Source organism: Ptychodera flava, chromosome 12 (assembly GCF_041260155.1).
Source record: "Ptychodera flava strain L36383 chromosome 12, AS_Pfla_20210202, whole genome shotgun sequence".
Classification (NCBI taxonomy): Eukaryota; Metazoa; Hemichordata; class Enteropneusta; family Ptychoderidae; genus Ptychodera; species Ptychodera flava.
Genome location: NC_091939.1, coordinates 25,335,514 through 25,358,720, shown reverse-complemented (window position 1 = coordinate 25,358,720; position 23,207 = coordinate 25,335,514). Strand labels below are relative to the sequence as shown.

The 23,207-nt window shown below is 37.8% G+C and overlaps 1 protein-coding gene across 6 annotated transcripts in view; it reads left to right on the top strand.

Annotated features, from left to right (window-relative positions):
• Positions 1-23,207, top strand: part of LOC139145496 (E3 ubiquitin-protein ligase RNF34-like) — a 39,601-nt gene that overhangs the window by 267 nt on the left and 16,127 nt on the right. For 3 of the 6 annotated variants that reach the window (XM_070716712.1, XM_070716713.1, XM_070716710.1), the window contains exons 2-4: positions 7,543-7,754; positions 11,670-11,882; positions 21,896-22,264. In XM_070716712.1, the coding sequence (XP_070572813.1) occupies positions 11,697-11,882; positions 21,896-22,264 (555 nt within the window). In that variant the 5' untranslated portion in view covers positions 7,543-7,754; positions 11,670-11,696. Of the gene's footprint in view, positions 1-7,542; positions 7,755-11,669; positions 11,883-21,895; positions 22,265-23,207 lie in introns of those variants that run through there. The other 3 variants (XM_070716714.1, XM_070716711.1, XM_070716715.1) reach the window with 2 other exon arrangements.

The window sequence follows — 23,207 nt, the reverse complement described above, 5'->3', positions numbered from 1 at the left end:
TAATACAAATACTTTGCTCGGTCCCGAATGGTTCGGGTTAATATGATGAGATACTCAGATAAGCGAGTTTTGCAAGTAATGTTTAGAGGGATCTGACAACGCGTAGGAAGAAGTCTGGAAATCCACTTGTGACTATCAGTCCCGTCGGTGTTTCCAGCACAACAAGGTCAATGTTTGGCTTCTTTGAATGTGTAATGATATCGCAACTTGCTCTTTAAAAAGCTGTAAGACCGGTATTACCGCGGTCACTCGATCGTGTCGTTTGTACCAACGTCCTGTCGTTACCGGTTGTGATTAGAGCCATAGCCGGTCAACCAGGAACATGAGAAAGATACCTTCAACGCTGAGCGAGGCCAAAATAAAAACAACTGAATTAATTCTCGCGTGACCACAGAGGTGGTCCTTGGTGAACACACAGACACCAAATTCAAAACAACTTGAAATTTCGAAATTGTACTTTTATTCCAAAAGTAAACGTCCAGATCTAGTCTCAGACGTAGAGTAGTTAGTACCCAGAGGCAATGAATTGACAATGTGTGAAATCATGTCATGTACTAGTGAGAGTATTTCAAAGTCCACTCCAATGAAAGCATAGTTACGTAGGAGATTATAGTTCAGGGAAAGTATTCTGTTGTTCTTCCGCCACGGAAAGTCTCTGAACTAAAACCATTTCAGGGTAGGGAGGGGTGGGTTTGTCATATTGTTCATAGAGTATCACTTTCAATCAAAGCCATCTCGGCAGTCATAGACTGACAGAAACTGTGAAAAAATAAATCCCTACATGTATATCAAGGTAAATTAAAGCACAGTGATGGACGGATCATGAATAAATAAAGTTACATCAAATTTTCATCCAACAAGTTCTGGCAAAAGATCCTAATTTTCCTGGAAGTTTTCAAGTGGATAACATCTATGACATGTACCAAAACAACCGCAAATTCATACCAACAGGGCAGCTGTTGTTGTTGTCAGTGTCGCTGTTGCTAGATTTGACAGCAAGAGCACTGTTAGATTACGGTACTTACAGCCTTGCTAATGAATATAGCTGCACGCGTGTAACACCAGACTCTACAGCTTGAAATGCGGACAAATTTTATCAGTGTTGCATGCATGGCTGTTGTTACCCCTTTTTGTCTGAGCCATGAATTTGTCTTCACACAAGCAGTCACCTATCAGATTGTATTTTTGTCATTCTTGCATGCATCATTTCCGAAAGTATAACCTAAAATTGCACACAAATAATTATTTTTGCACATTAATCGTGAGAGAACAATGGCATCATATGCCAACAGCCCATTTGAATGTCAGCAGTTCATGGGAATACCATTACACTTCTCCATTTTAAACAACCTCGAAGTAAATGTTATTTCCGGAATGGTGAAAACGGTATTTTTAGTTACAATTTTTGAAGTGAAAGAGATAAAACCATTATTATGACCTGTTTACTTTCATGTCAGTGTACTTGAAGGCCGTGCTTTTATCATATCTGATCATTTATAATATAAATATATAACAATGTCTGACTTTATATATTTAAATACAGTAACCCCTCGCCCTAACGACCGCCAGTAGTTCAAATTATCGGTTATAACGTACATACAGTGTCCCCCGAGAAGCTAGTGTGGATTCGAATTCCCTCATTTGAACGAACACCTCAGTTAAATGAACGTTTTCTCTGTCCCCAAGCATGGTTGTCAGAGCGAGGGTTTACTGTATATCTAACATTTTAATTGAGAATGAAAATTATACAAGGTGTCAACAATACTTCACACATCCACTGACATAAGGACCAGGGAATTCAGAAGGCCACCTTCAAGACCTGTCCATTTCTATTTACGGCCATGGATGGCAACAGCCACAATAACTGACATGACAACAGTGAACACAGTGCTTTACCAAGTATCTACATGTACATTGAATGCTAGAACAATACTTCAATATTAGTAGAACAGTTTTACGAAGGGATTTGTTGTTGAACCATGTTTTATCTGCATCCATTTATGATTCTGATAAACACACAGATGCAAATGGGGGGCTTTCACTCTTATAAATCAATGTCACCAGCATTAGACGTTCAACAGATTGAACTCGTTGAAACGAGGATGACAACATGGATTCCCCATTGATGCTATGAAAATATCCAACACACTGCATTATGGGAAAACATCACGCCAACAATCTACATTGTGCCCAAATCTGGCAGCATTTGGTGAGCAGAAAGCATCTGCAAAGGAGCACTGACATTAACTCAGTTTCATGAGAAAGTCTGCTGTGATTGCACTGCTACCTGCTTAGATGTACATGTAAGCTCCCTCTTCATACTGTCTGAACCACTTCTTCTGATACTTACATAATGAATGATACCCAAGTCATTTCAAGTGCCTCTAGCTGTATCTCTGGTGTATATGGTTCCTTTGCTTTTTACCGGTAAAAAACCACATTGTCTTGTTCTACTTCCAACATTACATGTAGGTCAATGAAATGTCCTGATGTTGAACTTGTCAACGCAGCCTGTGGGTGTGTAATGCCCTTTGTTACTGTTGATAGTTGAATTTCAGTCCAAAGTAGAATTCGTTTGGACAACAATAACAGCACATGCTGTACTCTATACAGTACATGTACATGTAAGTTATGTCTTCAAGGCTAATACTCAGCACGATGCATTTTGACACCCTTCAAGGAGTAGAAGATGATAATGTACTTGCTTCCCGGATTTAATGCAGTTTGACACCCTTCAGGGAGTAGAATATGAGAATATACCTGCTTTCAAAATAGAAAATAATGATACTGCATGTGTTTCTGAATGATACAGCTACATGTATTGTCTTGTAAACTATGATTATCTTGTTACACTTTTCGTCATTCAATGCAATTTGCAAACTTGCAGACCATCTTTCTCCGCTCCTGGAAGGACAAGCCTTCATTGCAGTTTCCCTTACCACTTCAAAGGGTCCATGGCGATGTCGTCATGGTTACAAACACATCTTGAGATAGATCACAAGAGGGTGTTTTTCTATGGGCTGGTCGGTAACACTAATAGGTGCTATGTGACAAGCGTTGCGTGATAGTTTCTAATAGCACACTGCAAATATGTGTGGAACCAAGTGATGACAAAGTTCAGGTTACAATACATGTACATGTAGAACGGATATCAATTGCATGCACATCTGAGGTATAATTACCGGTATACTGTAACACAGTGTTCTCCACAGTGAAGAACCCTGTGTACTGTAGTACATTTCCTTGTGTTTTTATCGCACTCAGTTGTGAGCACAAGTCCAACACATACGGTACATGTAACACAGCAAACAGTCATAATATGTAGGCAAGACTGAAGCGATGTTTAAATGTTAAACAGAACGTTTCTCTGTGAACAGAATTGTATGAATCCTATTTGCATATCTGTGCAAATCCACCTGGGACATGCCTGCCCAATCCCATGCGGATTTGGTTTCGCAACGCAATTTTTCTAGATCCGAACAATGCTTCAATTTACAAAGAATCTGCAACCTCAAGGCTTTGAAAGTACCATGGCAACGTAACAATCATGAATCAGGGAGATAGTGAATCCGCGGTCTAAGAAAACTCGGTACTTATTTTCTCAGACAGTGTGAAGAGCTCTTCCCTATAGAATTACAGTTGAACCTTACGATTGTAGTTCTATCAACAGCAAGTACAAGTTTTTTGATAAGGTGATACCTTTGAGCGTCCATGGAGATACTCAAAGGTTTGAATCGCTTACCAATGGTAATGTGTAATATCACTGAGAAATACTATCCTCGAAATTTGGTTTATTTGCAAAAAATGTGTACATGATATTTTAAGCCATGGCATGCAAATATGCAGTATTTCACCATAGGCATTGTAGCATTATAGAATTGCTAAGGAGTTAAAAATAAGTGGTTTAAGACAGTGATTCCAAATTTGTTCAAGGACCACTGAAATTTAAGGAGTGAGTACGCAAGATACTCCTCAACTGTGTCCTCTAGTTTGTACTCAAATGGTATGGCCATCTCTGCAAATTGCTATTTGAAAATCACAAATATCTATTTTGTTGTTTTATTCAAATTTGAGTGAAGCCAAATTTGAAACAACAGAAATATCAGAATGCCATTTCATCTTGTATTTTGTCAATTTGCATTCTACATTTCTACCAACATTTCACCATAGGAATCAAAGTATTGATCAGTCTCACAGATTTTAAAGGATACAGTGAATATGATAATAATTGTGCAAAGAGAATTCTATCCGCATGAAAGGTGGAGATTTCGTTATAATGCAATCAGCATGTATAAGAAGTCATGTGTGGACTCTTGCCAGCATAAGCTACAATAGTACATGGTACATATATGCATACCAGGGTATGATTGGCAAACTAGATTTTCAGAATAAAAAAATGGATATTTAGGGTAAAATCACCAGAACCTAGAAACAGAGTGATAAAAAAGGGAACACAGACACAATCCCGTCGTCAGCGTGTGCATTTATTATCCTACTTGTAGTGTTTTTATCCTAGATATCCAGTATTTTATCATGAAAATCTCATTTGTTTTATTCATTTTTGATCGACTCTAGCGCAGTATTCATTGTAACTCCTCTTTATGAAGTGTTTTTATTGCTCAGTACTTGAGTCTGGCCTCAAGATAGCACGTACCTCAAAATTGAAAGACTTAACTGTTACTCAAGCTTTCCTCATCAAAGCTTTCAAGCAATTTTCTTAACAAATCAAGAATAAAAATCAGGGTCACCATGCAAAATTTGATACAAAAGAAACTAATTACCAAATTGGCCGCAATCCTTGTGTGACATGTAACCTTAGGGGGAAAAATAAATGTTTGATTTTCACAAAACTAAGATGGTGAAAATTTTACTTACTCCAAGAGCTTCAATATGAGCCTCGACAGGTGGTAGACCAGAAATGATTTGTGAAAAGTTGGGATGCCTACAGTCTCTCCCTGATGGGCATTTTAATGTACCATAATTAAATCATAGAGGGACTGTGCTTAAATGTACATGTACCCGTTGACTCCATCTTTTCAAAACTGCCTGCACTAACCACAGGCAGTGTACAGAGAATTCACACATGCTTTTCTTAAAGGTGTACTGTCACCTGTTCCAATTTTGCCGCAGTTACCTTGGAAAGAGAAAATCTAACCAATCACAGAATTTAAGCGGGTGGCTGCTTTTTAAAAACAGCACCCTCGCATGGGCATTTTGAATACCAAGGAACTCCCCTTTGCCCATATATGGGCATATTTTTATTACAGATGACTGTACACCTTCAAAGAGACATCATGATGGGAGACATTATCCTTCACTTTGGGATCCACTGTATCATGCATGTACTTATCTCTGTCTTCAGTGTATACAACTTCTGTCTGTCTGTCATAGAGTAGCTCTTATCAGTCATTGATGTGGTGCCTCTCATCTACTCATTCCAAGAACCTGTTATTCCCAGACAGATGGTCAAACAAGTGAAGCATACATTTTTTGCCCTTGGATAACTAGCATTAGTACACATACACACACTCTCATTATACGCATTAGCAGGTTTGAACAGTCAAGTGTACGTGTAAGTATGAAAATACATTTAACATCAACATTGATAATTTCTTATTATACAAACCATATTTTTCAATGGGGCTTTTTGCAAATGATGTCATCATTGTTCTCTCATTAATATACAAAAATAAATATTTGTCTGCATTTTTAGATTACACTTTTTGAAGATACAAATGCAAAAACGACAAAAATATTCTATCTGGTTAGTGACTTCTTGTGTTACAACCAATAAGAGGCATATTACATGTAATGGCTCAGACTATAAGCTGCAACAACAAGCATGCATGCAACACTGACAAACTTTGTCTGCACAAGCTGTAGTGACTGATGTATGGCATTCAGCTATGTATTTCGTTACAAAACTGTGATCACGATCTGCACTATCGATAGAAACATTTGCACCAATCTATGACAGTAGCACTTTTTTGTAATGATAATATCAAATCAATTCAGCCTGTTGGTATATGTATACCAGCATAAGCTTGTACATCTCCGAGGGAAACCTGCGAAATGTTAATTTTCACCGGTCAGCAGCGACATACAGAAAGGTAGCCTAAGAAAATACCTGTACAGCCTAAAATGAAGTCATAACTTGAGTTGGCGTGTGCGTCGGTGACAGATATTCTGACTTTCAAACTTTTACAATACTGTTCTGTGGTTTACCTCTTTTAGGAGGCTCATTTTGAAGCTGATGGAGTACAATAACTGCAGTGTACCTCTATCAGTATTGATAACTGTATTTTTTGTGAAAATAGAAAAGTTTAATATTTCCCCATAGAGAGTAAACACAGAGATGTCAGCCATTTTGAATTTCACGAGTAAGATTTGTTTCTCGAATACCAATTTTTCGCACTGTGACTCTTGATTTATATTCCTGATTTCTGAAGGGAACGACTTCAAAAGTTTCAGACTTTCAGTTTTTAGGCTCAAACTACATCATACATGTACGTGTACAGATAAATGTACCTTGATGTGAAATCACGATGTGAAAATATTTTGTTTGAATAGCAATGATGCTGATACTAAAAGACATTTACTTTGCTGTCATGTGACGTCAAAGTACACTATTCATAAGTTGTACTGGTATATTAACAATGCCAATGAATGATTTTATGTCGTTTTTGTCGAGAATTATTACGTTTTATTATTGCCAGTAATACGTGTAATAACTGTTTTACGACAGTGCTGTTATCAGCTATTAAATTCCATTGCAATGGTGAACTGTAGGTTAAAATCTGACTTGCGCCGCTTGCTTTAAATTGTAAATTTTTTGTCACATTAGCTTTAGACTAGTTGACCATGTCGGTTGCAGCGTTTTCCTCAGTGTTGAAAATCAGACAGGAGGTCAATTTGCATATACTTTTGTTGTGAAAAATGTTTTTTTTGTATGGTTAGGCAAAAAAAAAATTGATTTGTTTCTGGTCATCGCGTCAACTCTTTTTTTTTCCTGTTTTTCATTTGTACCTACATGTATGGAAAAAAAGGGAAAAATGTATCAAATTCCACCAAAATAAAAAAACTGAAAAAAAAAATCACGTCACCGCATCATTTTTGCCACATGTCAATGACCAGAAACAAACCTATTATTTTTTTTGGCCTTATGGACAACAAGGGTTTTGCGAAGAAAGGGTCCATGATGAAAAAAGGGTCCACGATGCAAGAACAGTAACTGCCCTACTATTTTACCATTTACCCTCACAAACGTAGTGGCTATACAGGTATCTCAAATGGAAACCTACAATTACAAAGACAAAAGACATGAAAGATGAGTCACTGTTCAAAAGCTGTGTACCATACCGTGTCCTAATTGACAACTGAAAATTCCCTTTGCACTTTCCTAGCAGTTTTTACCCCATATTACATACACACATACACACACACAACTCAATCACTGCTCCTATTACCGATGTCAACGTTTTTATTTTCACGTGATATTCCGTAATTTTTAAGACAGAGAATTGTTTTTCTTTTCCATTTCAGATCTCTGTCTCTGTGTGTGTTTTCTGTCAAAACTACCTCACACAAGTTCTCATGTGCAAGAAAGTGTCTGACTGAAACCTTCACCGATCTGCATGATCACTTTTTTTTCTCTGCTTTTTATTTTTGCCCTTCTTCACCCTTTGTGTGTTCTTTTGTCACTGAGCCGTCACAAGATTTCTTGAAGACTTTCTTCCTAACAGCTTACACTCAAGGTTAGTCGAATGTCTCAGATTTCTAATTTTCACTCACTTTTAATTTTCATTTCATTTTCTAATTTTCATACTGAACTTCTTGTGTGTGACGATCCTTCACTTTCATACAGTACATGTAGCACTATTAACAGCTGAGATCTGTAGATATTAAAACTGCAAAATATCAAATTTTGTATGGGGAATACTCATCTTACAGGATATATTATTTGTGTTGTAACTATATCACTCTCATTTCATTATTGCACACATCAGACTCTCTCACATCCTGGTTCTTGACAGTTTACAGGGTCTGTACACTCACGGAAAGTCCTTGAATTTTAAAAGCCGCCAGAAAAGTCCTGCAAAATCCTGAAAAATGAAGTTGAGTCCCGGAAAGTCCTTGAAAATTGATACACCGCCCACAGTTTTAAAAATGACAAGATGATTAGTCGTGATATCATAAAAATGATAAGTACAATTATATTTAAAAGTGATATATTGTAGAAATATTGTGAAAAAGGGCATTTTTGACCTCAAAAATTTTGAAAAATGCTGATAAATTCTTCGAAAATTCTTGGGATTTCAAGTGACTTTGAAATGTATGGATCCTGGATTTAGCTTACGTTAGTTTAGCCAGGCTCAACAAGCTACATGTGTAGCATGGCCAGGCTCCTCTCCCTGTGCATTGGCCTGGGGGCTTGGCTTATACCAGACAGATTAGGGCACATCAGTGTAGGGCAGAGATTAGACTGTGTGTAGTGAACCAAGGGCTGCCAGTGCCAGGGAGTTGTATAACTCGTAGATTAAAAAATACCGTAAGTCTGTGAAGTGTAACTTGCAGTGAACTGTCATGTCATCCATGCTTACTGCAACCATTGTGGTAGAATTGATGAGTCAAAAAATGACTTAATCTTAATCCAAGTCAAAGTCTGTTGTTTCAAGGTCTTTTAATCCCATTATTGCCTTTGTTTAAAATCCCCCCTCCCCATGATAGTGACTGCCACTCTGATGAAAACCCAGGGCCCAGACCCTGGCCCAGTCATTCCTTCATTGTGTCTGTGTTTTAATATGATCTTCCTGTGACAAGGCGAGGCTTACTACACTTGAGCACATGATACAATTGACTAGAGATCATTGAAGCTACGTTAACACAGTTTTCTTGGTAAAATTCCACAACTTCAGAGCAAGTTACATGTACGGAGATTTTTCAACATTTTCCTGAAGCTCACTTCACCTTTCAAATGGCAAAATCTTGTGATGGGTTATTTTCTAATTCTTTTATAAGTTTTCCAACCATGCATAATGTTATAGGGTGCATACATGTAACATAGATATTTTTGCCATCTGTCACATGTTTTTTTTTGTTACTCTCAGCAAAATCTGTTATATACATGTAGTTTGAGAACCACTCCTACATGAAGATGATGTTAATCTTACTTTCTACTTGATTTTGCACTACTGTAAATTCTCAAATGATTCTGAAGGACCTTTTTAATATGACTGTTTGATTGATAACGACATCAAGACCTCTTCACAAGTTCGTAGAAAAACAATTGGCTTTATGGCGAGCAAAAAGCGGTCACTATCTTCATTATATCAAACAGCAGTCACTATAATTGTTACTTTGCCGCCTCGCTTCTACCTCCATTCGGCAAAAATCATAAGTTCATGAATATGAAATCCCTGTCTCTCAGGCTGTACATGTACTGTAATTTTATTTGTTGATGTACATGTAGTATGGCTTTGAGTAGGAAAAGTCTAATCAAACCGTGCATACTTTACATGCACATGAATTGACATACATGTACATGTATACATATGCATGAAGTACATTCAGTATGGGCACCACATGACAGTAACATCCCACTGTGCATTAGTGTCAATACAGATCACGAAAGGGTGCATGTATAAGGAAGGCACCACATACTGTACACCCTGTAACAAGCCTTTCTGGATCAGAGTCATACATATATGCAGTATCATAAAAGGCTGTCAGCATCAGGAAGGCAGCTGTGGCAAGGAAAGATGAAATTTGCTCTGTATTGGCTAACCATTATCTTGCCAGGCACATCACCTCCCCATCTGCTGCATCAGTAAAAAGCGGTATTGAACCAAAGCCAGTAAATGTACGTATTTTGACCCACTCAACACAGCAAGTTATAGCTTTAGTCAGGAAAAATTCATGTTAGTATCTACAACAGTACCAGTATGTTTTCAGGGGCCTTAAACTGTTCAAATCTTTTTACAACTCCAGCATATGGGACTTGTTATACTGAATACTTGATTTTAAAGGGACAAAGTCACTATCTTTTGACCTTTTTTCACTAATATCATTGCAAACAACAAGTTAATGATGTTGTTAGACTTACTGAAAGATGTCTAAAGAATTTTGATGGGAAACATTACAGCATTCAAAGGGTTACCTTCACCCCAGCAGACAGCAAGGTTGTAACATAAGTCAAACTGTTCACTCCCAATGCAGTGATCTCCCCAGGATTTTCTGATAGAGTGGCGGCTAATTTGCATAACAATAAATGTAATTGTTATGGTAATGAGTTTCTATTGTTTACCAAAAATTATAGAGTGGCGGCCACCACTCTATAATAGCTCTGGGGAGAACACTGCAATGCCTTATAAACAGGTCTCCAATCAGCTTTTATAACAATCGGTTTTGGCCAAACCATGGAGGCATGAATCTCTAATCATGCTTTTTGGTGAAAAGGGGATAACAAATGCTTCAAGACACATGGTGCCCATGCATGCATGTACATGTACATGTACATGTGCTCATAAAGGTGTCGCACGTGTAACTTGTATTAAAATTGTTTCTCCAGTGGTTTAGCCGAACAACAATTCAAAGCAGTAACACCTGTATCAATGACAAAATCATTAAAAATGTCCGTGAGATTAACTGCTGTAGGTAATGACTATTTGAGCGATATCAAAGACACAGTAGGTACATACATGTACAAGTTTGGTATTTGAAGTGTGTGGGAGGGAATATTGTCGTCATGAAATGTGACAATAACAGGAAGCCAGGGTCCCTCATTTGGCAGTTCTTAAAAAATCTTGAGAGGGATTATAATAGACGCAGCTGCAATTTCATCTCCGCAAATTACATGCTTGTCCAAGTCTCCCATCCAATTGCTGGGCACTCTTTCTGTAAAGATCTGTACATGTTCAAAGCATCCTTCTTTCCCAAGAAAAATGCAGAAAATCTCTGTACATGTATATTTACCAAAAGTGGGATACTTGTCTGTTGGTTTCATTTCAGCGATGAGATGTAGGAGACTTACGTTACCGTAAGTTACAATGTGATATGAATACCTGAAATTTGTGCTTTGCATTTGCGTACATGTATACCTTTCACTCCCTATTTCCTGTCTTGTTAAAAGCAAATGAGTTTATAAAAGAAATTGAGGTCTGGGATATACATATACGCAACTTCCACATAGGGGTTTCAGGACCCGGTTGTTTCGTCGCGTCATTCTGCTCTGTGAAAGTTTGTTTGCTAATAGACAATGCTTTAGTGTATGGGAAATTGAATACATGTGTGAATAATGTCTCATCAGCTCAGTTCTATCACTAGATACATAGTATCGTTTGAAAATATGATTATTTTCTTTTCATTGTAGTAATGTATATTGCATCACGTACATGTACATGTATATGCTACAGTGACTGTGTGTTCATGTATGACATTACAGAAATGCAATGGAAGTCTTGTAATGAAGTGCCTCAAAGGAAATATGTAACACATTATTATACAAACTCCAACCTTTGATATTTTAGCTTTTTTCCCACTATTATGGATTTCACATCAGATTTGAGAGGGAATGCTGAAGACACATGGGTGAACTGTATTTGCTGTTTCCGTACAATACAGTACAGTACAGTACAGTGCCTGTACAGTGTATTTTTCTGCGCTCTCCACAGATGAGTTGTAGCACCAGGAAGTAGTCCATGGGTTCGGGCGTAGTGAAAAGCCAGCAGCCCCAGCCGCAGCAGCCGCCGCCACCCGGTAACTATCACAGCAGCCCCCAGGGCCAGTACCAATCTCCAGCGTACACCAGTAGAGGTGGACAACCCAATGCTGAAATCATGGCATGTGACACGTGTTCTACAAACTTTACCTTCTTCAAGAGAAAGGTAAGGTCAAAACATATAACATTTCTTCTGTATTGAAGGGACGGTAACTCTTAAGATGATTTTTAGCTCATATTTGGTATGTGTATAACCAAAAAGAGCTTAAATGGTGAGTCGGGCGTCTGTATGTATGTATGTATGTATGTGTGGATGTATGTCCGTCACACGCAAAAGCTCCCAAACTGCCACACCTACCATCTTAGTATTTGGTGTACAGGTAGACCGAGGGGTTGAGATGTGATTTCATTACTTTTATTATTTTGTTTGTCAACTGCAGGATGTTGTTGTACTGAGAAATTGAGCTTGTCTAGTGTTCCCTCCAAGGTTTTGAGAGGGTGCGCAACTTGAGATACGCCTGATTGCCCCACAGCTGGGTCCGTTCATGTCTATGCTAATTTATTGAGGTACGTCACAACGTACAATGAACATTGGTGGCAACTGCGCCACCAACAGGCGCTAAACTCGAAACCCGGAAGTAAAATCTATGCTTAGATCGCACATTTCGCCCTGGGTTATTGTTTCCAAAACTAATACCGATTGAAGTGACTGAGACTTAAGTTGCACAAAACATGAAGTAGCGCACAAATAAGCCTTAGCGGGAACACTGCTTGTCTACTCAAAACTGTTTAGCTCATCAACTCAGGTTCTGTACAGTGTAAAATTCACTGTTATTGTTTACATTTGCATTCTAGTCCCGACCAGAATTCACTTGTCGACATAAACAATGTAGTCATTACAGGTGTGTACAGGCTGAGTTGACAAACTGAATACTGTATATTTCAACATGCTTTGGAGAGCAGAACAAGAAATTATGGTTGACATGAAAAAAAAAGTGGTGAAAAAAAATCATCAACGGTTAGAGTTACTGGCCGTGTAATGCATAGAATTTCTCACAAATACTTTTCTTATGCTTTGGTTGGTAGAGGGATGGGTGCACTTGGATAGTGTGCCCATTGTAATGTTGTACAAAGCTGTCTTGTAATCTACATGTATCAGGGCATGGAAAACACAATAGCATACAGGTACCGGTACATCTGTGAATTGAATGTTGACACAGAAAATCACGACTTCATTAGCTGTGGGGTGTGGTATAAATTCCAGTATTCATGTTGTGCTATTAGAACACAGTGTCTTGTTAAACTCTTGATACCGCCACCAACACCGAAAATAACAGTACTCTGTACCCCTATACCCTCACAACCTTGCCTTCCCTCCCCTCCCCTCACTGATATACACCTGCCAATTGACATCTTACTGTCAGTCATAGTTTTACATGTACATCATGGCTTTCTTTTCAATGTGTCAAAATATTGATTCACCTTCGTGAAACTTGGAGGCCATGATTCAGTCAGACGGGGCATGAATTGTGAGTATTATAGACAATGATGTGTTTATAGGATCTTTATTCACATTTGGTGTAGTTTTACTCAGAACCAGCAGTTTGTTATCAACTCAGACAATTCTCAGATCCCAAAGAAAAAGCTTGGACATATTTATTTTCCTCTTTTAAACGAGAAAATGCTCATACTTTCGTGTTTCATGCTGTTCTGCCAGTGAGACAGTGATTATAGCATTGCTGGTGCAACACCCAGATACCCTAAAGCTTACATTTCGCTTGAGAATCACTCTTTCCACAATACTACGGTACCTTCTAGTGCATTACAGTACTTATAAATACAGCCTTAGTTTCATTGTTTCCAAAGCTGATGTTTTCAATTTATTTATGAAGAACTTTTGAGTAAAGTTTAGTTTACAGAAAGTATTCCCCAGGATGACGGTTGTTTTCATTGACAATAGAAAAAGGAAACTGAGGAATAGAAATAGACAATTTAGGAATAGAAAAAAGGCAATTGAGGAATAGAAATATGCAATTTAGGATAGAAATAGGCAATTGAGGAATAGAAAAAAGGCAATTGAGGAATAGAAATAGGCAATTGAGGAATAGAAATAGGCAATTGAGGAATATAAGTAGGCAATTGAGGAATAGAAAAAAGGCAATTGAGGAATATAAGTAGGCAATTGAGGAATAGAAAAAAGGCAATTGAGGAATAGAAATAGGCAATTTAGGAATAGAAAAAAGGCAATTGAGGAATAGAAATAGGTAACTTAGGAATAGAAAAAAGGCAATTGAGGAATAGAAATAGGCAATTTAGAAAAAGAAAAAGGCAATTGAGGAATTGAAATAGGCAATTGAGGAATAGAAAAAAGGCAATTGAGGAATAGAAATAGGCAATTGAGGAATAGAAATAGGCTATTGAGGAATAGAAAAAAGGCAATTGAGGAATAGAAATAGGCAATTGAGAACTTCCTTGTTTGTCAGTGGTGCATTATGTGCTTCATCAAGTGCTTCAATGGAGTACCGGTAGTCCGTGTTGTTTTCATCTTTGTAATACATCTGTTTTTTTGATCTCTTTTAATTTATTCACATTGAAAGTATTCGGTACATGTTTAGTTTCTCTAATGAATGCTTCTCTACCACTCTGCAAAACAAGGCAAATTAAAACAAAGGCACAGTTTACAATTATCATGTACATGTATTATCTGGTATCAACTGACAACTCAGCTTAACTTTATTGCAGATGCCCATATGTGTGAAATGCACTATTACTGTTTACGTTTTGAATTCTGTTCCGCACAAGAATTCACTTGTCAACAATAATAATGCGGTTTATGCATGTATGAGGTGAGCTGACGAGCTGAATACTGTGTATCTCAACATGATTTAGGGAGTAAACAAGAAACTAAGGTTGATATTATAGAAAAGATAGTGAACACAAACTCCTCAAAAGTTCAACTTCTGGCTCTTTAAAATACATATTTGATGATACAAAAAAATATTACAAAGCGGCAATTACATGTCTTATCGTCTGAATGTTAAGGTCAATGACCTCTTGATTCAAGGTTGATGACTTCTCTGACTTAAATACCCGTTGTCTTCTCAAAATCTTGCCCAGGTTCAAGGTCACCACCTTGTGCGTGTGCATCAACACCTCCCCACCGCTGATGTAGGTCCAGCAAATATTGACCCCATAGTGAGATGCAAAAAAAAAACAGACCAATAAAACATATACAATTACCTTGAATTGTGAATTTGAAGTGAGGGTGTACATGGTTCTAATAGGTTAAAACCAGAATTTGAATGGATCATGGTACAAACAAACCCATGTGCAGAAATGTGCATACATGTAGAAATACCAGTGGGTGTATTTCCATACGTGTATGAACAAGTGGGTTTGTTTGTACCGCCATCACATGATCTTTTGTACATACTGAGTCTGTAGAAGATATCGCATCCTTTTTATTCGGGAGTAGAACCATCGCGTAAATCATGGCAATCGTGAGACATTTCAGTACTGCCAGTGTTTCTCACTTTATTCTATTTGATAAACATGATTTATAATTAATTGTACAGTGTTGAAATTCTTCAGAGTTCGCGTTTACGCAAAAATCGTGCGTATTTACGCATTGAAATTGACTCTCTTACGCATTGTTTCTTTTCTCATCGTAATGCGTTTTCTATACGCAAAGAATAACACCGAAAGCACTCTCCACGACTAAGCTTAGGCGACAACCAGACGAAATTTGTTGCAACACATTTCTGTCAATCACTCATTTTGTGTGGAAAGTTTCGGATTCTCTGGGCGTTGTCTGAAAAATCGGCATCGTAGTCCACACGTTATCACGTTAGGCACGTTATCATGTCAGCTGTGCCTATAAATTACATTGCTAATTTTCAGGCGAACGATAGTTTCTGAAAGTGAGTGATTGACAGAAATGTTGCGACAAATTATATAAGTGCCAACCGTGCATTATGTTCGCGTCTCGCTGTTCCCAAATTTTGATCAAGCGCACATGCAGCATGGCATCGAAGCAGACAAATCTGTTTTCTTTCAACTTTGCTCTACGAGTCCGTGAAAAAAATGATTCATCGGTAGAGCTCGTCGGAATCCCGATAAATTTTGAACACTGCAGAAGTGTCTGGATGGTAACTGGTCGTTCAGGCACCAAGTCGTTTCGGCCCAAGTCGTTTCGGCCTCTCAATTTCCGGCCCAAGTCACTTCGGCACTGCAACCCAAGACGTTTCGGCATCTGTGTTTCGATTTTTTTTTCAAACTATTCAGTAATTGACTGATCCGTCATATTCGTAAGCGTGACCTTTGCGTTCTGACCAGTACTTTATGTGCATTTTATGTGAATTTTGCCGTGCTGTTTCGTCACCGCTTTCAAACTTTTGCCGTGTCGGCGGCTATTGATATCGATAAACTTGTGTCACAGATTTGAAAATGATATGAAGTTTTTTCTTACGGTCTCTTCCCATGTTCTCCACAAATATTAAAGCATGTACGTGAATGTTAGTTGACACTGTACTTTTTAGAACTTTGATTTGTAAGATTACGCTCCAGCACTAGTTCCCACAGGTAGCCTTCAGCGGTGCCGAAACGTCTAGGGTTGCGGTGCCGAAACGTCGGACAAAGGGCCTGAAATTCGAAGGCCGAAACGTCTTGGGCCGAAACGACTTGGTGCCGAAACGTCCAGAAACCGTCTGGATAAGCTGCCATAACTCTAACTTTTGGGTTGCCCGATGTGTTTTGACGGTCGCATGTCTAACCTTCGCTGTTATGTTTCAACATTGTTCAAGTTGTTTGTTAAACTGTTTACATTAAAATAATGATACATCGTACAATCCGAATATGTTGTGTAGGTTTATTCAACGGCACATTGTATTTTGCAGTCAGTTTTTTCATCAATCGAGTGCGGAAGTGAAATTACGCACTCAAATCCAGCCATTACGCAATTTTAGCAGACTAATGCGTATGACGTACGCGAGGAGAAAAAAGTCACCGCGAACACTGATTCTTATATACCTAGTACTCATTAATTTAGGTTTCCTAGCTGCAGTTGCCCTTTCAAATCAGACAATGATTGAACGTTCTGAGGTACATGTACTACCGGTACAGTGAATGATCCTTAAGACTTGTGACATCAGCAGATTGTTTGGTCAGAGAGCTGCAGCCACAATCTAACAAGAAAACCATTGAGTGAGAGGAAGTTTCCTTGTAAAAGACAGGAAAAGGGACAGCTGTGAGCATCCCCGGACTCTCACATCCCAGCTTCTAATTTTGTGGTACACAGATGTGTATCCTCACATGCATTGTTCGGCAGCTGGAAATATCACAGTGCAATTATACTGAATGAAGGGCGCAAAAGAAATTAACCACGTTGGCTACCAGTTACTGCATTGATAAAAATTACAGTGCACGTATTGCAAAATAAAATGTGAAAACAAAAGAATTGTGATTTATGCATTGTGCCATCGTATAATGTTTCTGGTATTTGTGATCAACCATGATCAGGTGCCTTCGTGACTAATTTCTGTCAGTTACCTTTGTTTTATTCTTATGGCTAAAGTCTTGGGGTACTGTTTTCTTTCCTAGTCAAGAATAAAACAAAGGGGTCACTGTTCGGTAATGGGCGCTTTATGAGAAACAAAATTAAATGAGAAACAAAATTAACTAAAATTTCCTGATATTTGAAATTTAAAGTGGCTGCTATACAGTATCCATACTGTTGTATGTTAACTTTGTGTAAGAGAAAACTAAATATTTAGTTGTGTACAAATACAAGACAATCAAAACTTTAGTTGTTCCACAACTGCAAAATGTGTCTACACACAAATATCAAAACGGCTAAGTATTGTAAAAATTTGACCATCCAAAAACACGTTTATCTCAATGGTGCACTCTTCCCGAAGGTAATACGCATGTAGACATGGAAAGACTTGAACTTTTGCTCAAACTTTTCTTAAGGAAACTTTAAGCCATTCTCTTTCAAAATCAAGAATGAAAATCGGGGTTCACCATGCGTATTTTGGTACTACGGAAAAAAATTACCTGAAATTTAGGGATATTTTAAATTCAAAGTGACAGCCATTCCTTTGCTAACTGTATGGGAAAAAATAAACTTTTTGATTTTTTGAAAAACTTCAGGCAGCGAAAATTTTTCATGTATTTACTCCATGAGTTTCAAATGAGTGCCAACAAGTGGTAGGTCAAAAAGGAGAGTTTGAATTTCTGTCCCCGAGGTGCATGAACTATAATTTTAGTCAACACATTGACTTATCTGATAGGTAAAATGAGTCTTTTGGAGAGTACGTTTATGTTTCGTGTATGTCTCACATTTCACCCTGGAACAAGACATATAAAAGTTTACTTTCATAAATTATTTACCACTTTTATCCAGCTACAGGAACTGATATTGAAAGTGGAAATCTGTTTTGCAGTGCGTGACTCTGAGTGAGCTCATCTCATGAGTTGACCATCTGGTATCTGTGTAGTTCTGCATCTACGCTTTCCTTCAATGGTTGTATCCCCAGACTTTGATCCCTCTTGACTGTTCTCATCATCAGTTACTGAGAGTGTGTCTTTCACAAGATGGGGAAAAATTGTCGGTCACAATCAATGCCAACGGAAAGTGAAAACAATATGAACATGCACATGTATGTATGCCGTATAGACCTGATTGATTTTGTAATGTTCAAAAGCAGTCCTCAGGTGATAAAATTGATATTACCGTATTGTGGAAAATATCAATCATACATACACATTACATGGCTATTCGTAGGACAAGCAAGATATTCACTTTGATACTGTTACAAACTCTCGTATAAACATCTAAATTTTTATTCTTATGACGTAGGGTTTTTAATGTTTAAATCATTAAATTCAACATTTTAAAATTAATTTCAAATATTTACCCTTGCTGTTCCATAAAGTGAGGTAAGCCTGATTGGTCACATTTGATTTCATCTGTGAAGAACTGAAGTCAGAATTCTAGAATGAAATGTCAGAGATAAAAATTGCCGCTTTTCTTACAAATAGTACTATGGTTTACATTTATATGAAGGTTCATTCTTTGAGTATTGTAAACCTGCTTCTTTCATAAAATGTCAAAATGATGCTCTTTTGACCTTTCCGGTGACGTTTGGTAAAGTAAACAATAAATTATTTAGAAAACAAAGAAAAAAGAAATTGCACTAGGATTTTTTGTTATTTGATAGTGATGCCCCAGTCACCATCACGACTGTACGCGTATTTTCTCAACTGTGTTGTGCACGCATCGTAGATGGTATCAGGGCTTTTTTGTGTAATGTATTTTTCATACCCGAGTGAGGATAAATTCACCAAAGGAAAAAACAAACACAGGGCAGCGTATATAATTCACTTAGACACATTACCATTATCACTCGCAATAATCATGGGCCCCCACTGTATTGTGACAGCTGAAGGATATCAGTGTTCATTGTGTATTGTATACAATCACCAATCAATTTTCTCCGGGTGATTGGGGAAAAGATATTGGTTCTCGACTTTGTGCGGTTGGGAGGTCGCCCGACGGTACAAATGTCATAGTGTTAATGGGAGTTTTTCAAAAGCAGCGAGTGAATGTACTGATTTTAATTGAACGTTGGGAAGGAGGCTGTCGAGTGTTCTTTCTTGCCGGAGTTTGCTGAAAGGACTGATGGGAATAACAGATCCAATGGAGTGCCATAGGAGGTACCACTTAGGGGTTGTCGTATTGAATGTAAAACACAATATGATATCCAGTACGATCCTGTAGTCATCGAATTTCCAATTTTCAATTTGATTTCCTTTTCATTGCTGTCAACGACGTGAAAAATCTCATTCTGCCATCAAATATCAATTTCTCGTCATCTTCAAACAGAATTATGTATGCTTTACTCATCAATGAAATAAAGAAATATAACATATGCACATACCGTATACTGAATTTTATCAAATTTCCGGGGGGAAACATTGTATGATAAAATATTCATGTTGTTTATTTTTATTTCATCTGCTATTTAAGTAAGAATTTTTATGCTTCATGAATATGCAGGTGGGAGGCCTTGTCAAGTTTTTCCAGTCCAAGTATGCATCTTGTACATAGTATGAAATAGAGTGACAAATATTATTGTGTATTTCTTGGATGTTTGTTCATGTGAGGAAATTCTCTGTGCAAAGGCTGTTAGAGGAGTTCAGAGTATCTGAGTATGTGAAATGGGTTTCAGTGTGTATGGATTTGTATAAATCTGTTGCAGTCAATTAAAGTCTTACAGTGTGAATGGAAAAGCTCTAGGGTTCCTATTATTACAATCCCCAGCATGTTGCCATGGAAACAGATGCCATGGTAACCGTGGCATTCTTTAAAGGGCAGTCCTCAGGATTCATTAGTGCATAGTTGTCTGTTTATGTGATCATTAAAGCGCTCTGATCGTGTGAATGGTGATGAATTAAATCTGTGTTCAGCTCCAATATATTACATGTAGCTTTAGATTAAACTGTTCGGACAATATACCGGTACATGTACTTGTGGTTTAATAGCTTCAAAAATTATTTCACCCATGTACGCTTTTTCACTCCATAGATCCTTGACTATCGTATCAGTAAAACATTATCCTTACCCACCATATCCGTAAAACATGTCTTTTTAACTAGCATCCATTTTAAGTGAATTTATCCAAGTGTGTCAGTTTGGTAATTTAAGATTCTGCTAATTTCAACTGCTGTCTTTATTTACTATGATTAGGATGTCATTGTGGCTAAATTGAAAACCTGCTGATTGCAATGAAAATCCCAAAATGCTAAAAAAGCAATCAGCTTATTCAAAGTGTCCTACATACAGTATTTTTAAAACATGAATCTACATGTAGTGGATGTGAAAGAATTTGGAATCAAAATGCAAATGAGATTATTGGAGGTGATTTACTAACCCCTTGAGTGCCAAAGTCAATTTATGTAGCCTTCACAAAATATACCCCAGTCAATTTTTTTCAGATTTTTGCCAAAATTTTGATGAAAAACTGTAGCCCATGAAATGTGATGTCCATTTTGTTCAAAATTATCAACAAAATTATAGGAAAATTCAAAAAAAATGGTAAAATGTTGCACTAAAATTTTGGTGGGAAAAGTTACGGCTCTCAAAGGGTTAATAGTTAGTTTTATGCATAGATGAAATTGCAACTAGTGAAGAGCAAGTATGTTTTAGCCCAGCCTAAGTGCATACAATACATACATGTAGATGTATGTTTTTGCTCAGGCTAGGTGTTCAGTCCCTGCGGACACAGTCCAGGAGGGACTTACACTGGATCCTGTCCATCTGTCAGCAGCTGTTTCTCTGTCACCCCTGAGCCTATTTTCTTCAAACTGTGTGTAAGGATAAAGTACTGTGCTATACATATGCACAACAATTTATTTTGCGATACGATTCAATATGGCCACTGAGTGGCCGTTTTGTTGTTAATTTTTCATGTTTTTGACCCATAACTCAACTATCCCTGAACAGATTTCATTCAATGTTGGTACAGAGATAAAATACTAGTGCATATATATGCACGTCAATTTATTTCGTGATACGATCCAATATGGCCGCCTTGCGATTTTTTTCATGTTTTTGAACCATAACTCAACTATCCCTGAACCGATTTCGTTCAGTGTTGGTACACAGATAAAGTACTGTGGCATATATGCACATCAATTTATTTCGCGATATGATCCAATATGGCCACCGGGCGGCTATTTTGTTGCGATTTTTTCATGTTTTTGAACCATAACTTAACTAGCCCTGAACAAATTTCATTCAAACTTGGCACTCAGACATTTTAATTTTAGTGTGGTGTGCATGATGTGCAAGTCAATTAATGGTGCAAGCGGGGACTGTGTCAACTGTCATCAGCGATTACTTGACCATGTGTGCTCTTTTGGGGGATATTCATCAATTACTTTGGTTCTTTGTTACATGTACATGTAAATACATGTATGTAACGTTGACGGATTTGTGATTCAAAAATTTTGGCAATGACACATGCTCTGCAAGAGTTACTTCATTGATGTAAACAACTTATGGTGATGTGAACATGGCAAAGTGAGACTGTGTGCAATGAGAGCAGCAGCTTTATTGATAAGTGAGTGCGTGTCGGTCATTCAGTTTATCTCACAACATCTAAATATTCTTTTCAGCATCTCTGCAAAGAATGCAACAAATACTTCTGCTCCAAATGCATGGCCAAAGAACCAAACAGGAGAGCCGCGGAGAAGAGATGCAACACTTGTCGGATTCTCAGCAGCCCGGACACTTTCGGTAGGAATGAGTTGATGACTCTAAAAATCAAAGACTTGAGGCAGTACCTCATATCAAACAATGTGCCTCTCAATTCTTGCACCGAGAAAAACGACCTGGTGGAACTCCTGCTCAGGCACCATGCCAACCAACAGAACAGGGAGGCCCAGGTCAGGGCCCAACAGAACGCTCAAAACACCGCCCGTATGCACCAGTTTCGAGCACAGCAGCCCCAGGAGCCTCAGTATAGACCAGGAGCTACAGGAAACGTAAGTACAACCAAAACACGGCAAATAGAACGACACAAGTATACATAGTACTTCTTGTGTGCATGCTTGAGCACCATTTAGATTCTTCAATGCAGCTGCTCCGGTACACATAATTCCTGTATGATTTTATAAAGCCTATACACCAAAATTCATCACAAGATCAAAATGTCATACAGTTTGCTCAGTCCTGTAACCAGAGGTTTCCCCCTGTCAGAGGATATTGTAAATCTTACTTCACCACACGATCAATGATTGTAGTATGACTGCTTTCAGGGAGTATTGTGTTGCAATGTAAAAGCCATAGCTTTGTTTTGTGAAATAATATCATCAACCTCGGAAAAATGTTTAAGAAAAGTTTTAGCTGTAAAAATTCAGAAAACCTAAGCACACAGATGCAAAACAAAAAATTTACTAAAGGTAGTGCGCACCTTGCAAGTGAAAGACTTAACTTTTGCTCAAATTTTCCTTGAGGAATCTTTCAACCATTCTTTATAAAAATCCAGAATAACAATTGGAGGTCACCATGCAAACTTTTGGACAAGGGAAACAAATACCTCAAGATTTACTGATATTTAAAATTCAAAATGGCCGCCATCCTTGTGTTCACTACATGTATATGGAGAAAAGTAAAATTTTCGAATTTCAAAAAACTAAGCATGTGAAAAGTTTCTTACACCAAGAGCTTTAAAATGAACCCCCACGAGTGATATATCAGAAATGAATTTTAAAAGTTTTGAGATTCCAAATTTGTGTCCCCGAGGCACATTCTACCGTAACACAGTAAGTGAGGCTACCCACAATTCTCCATGATCCATACACACGGAGATCACTCACTGAACTGAAGCAAATTTCTTCTGTACACAGAACAGCTCGGTCCATATTTCAAAATTCTGGGACCATAGTTTTGATAATCATAATTCTCTAATTTCTCACTGTGAATAAT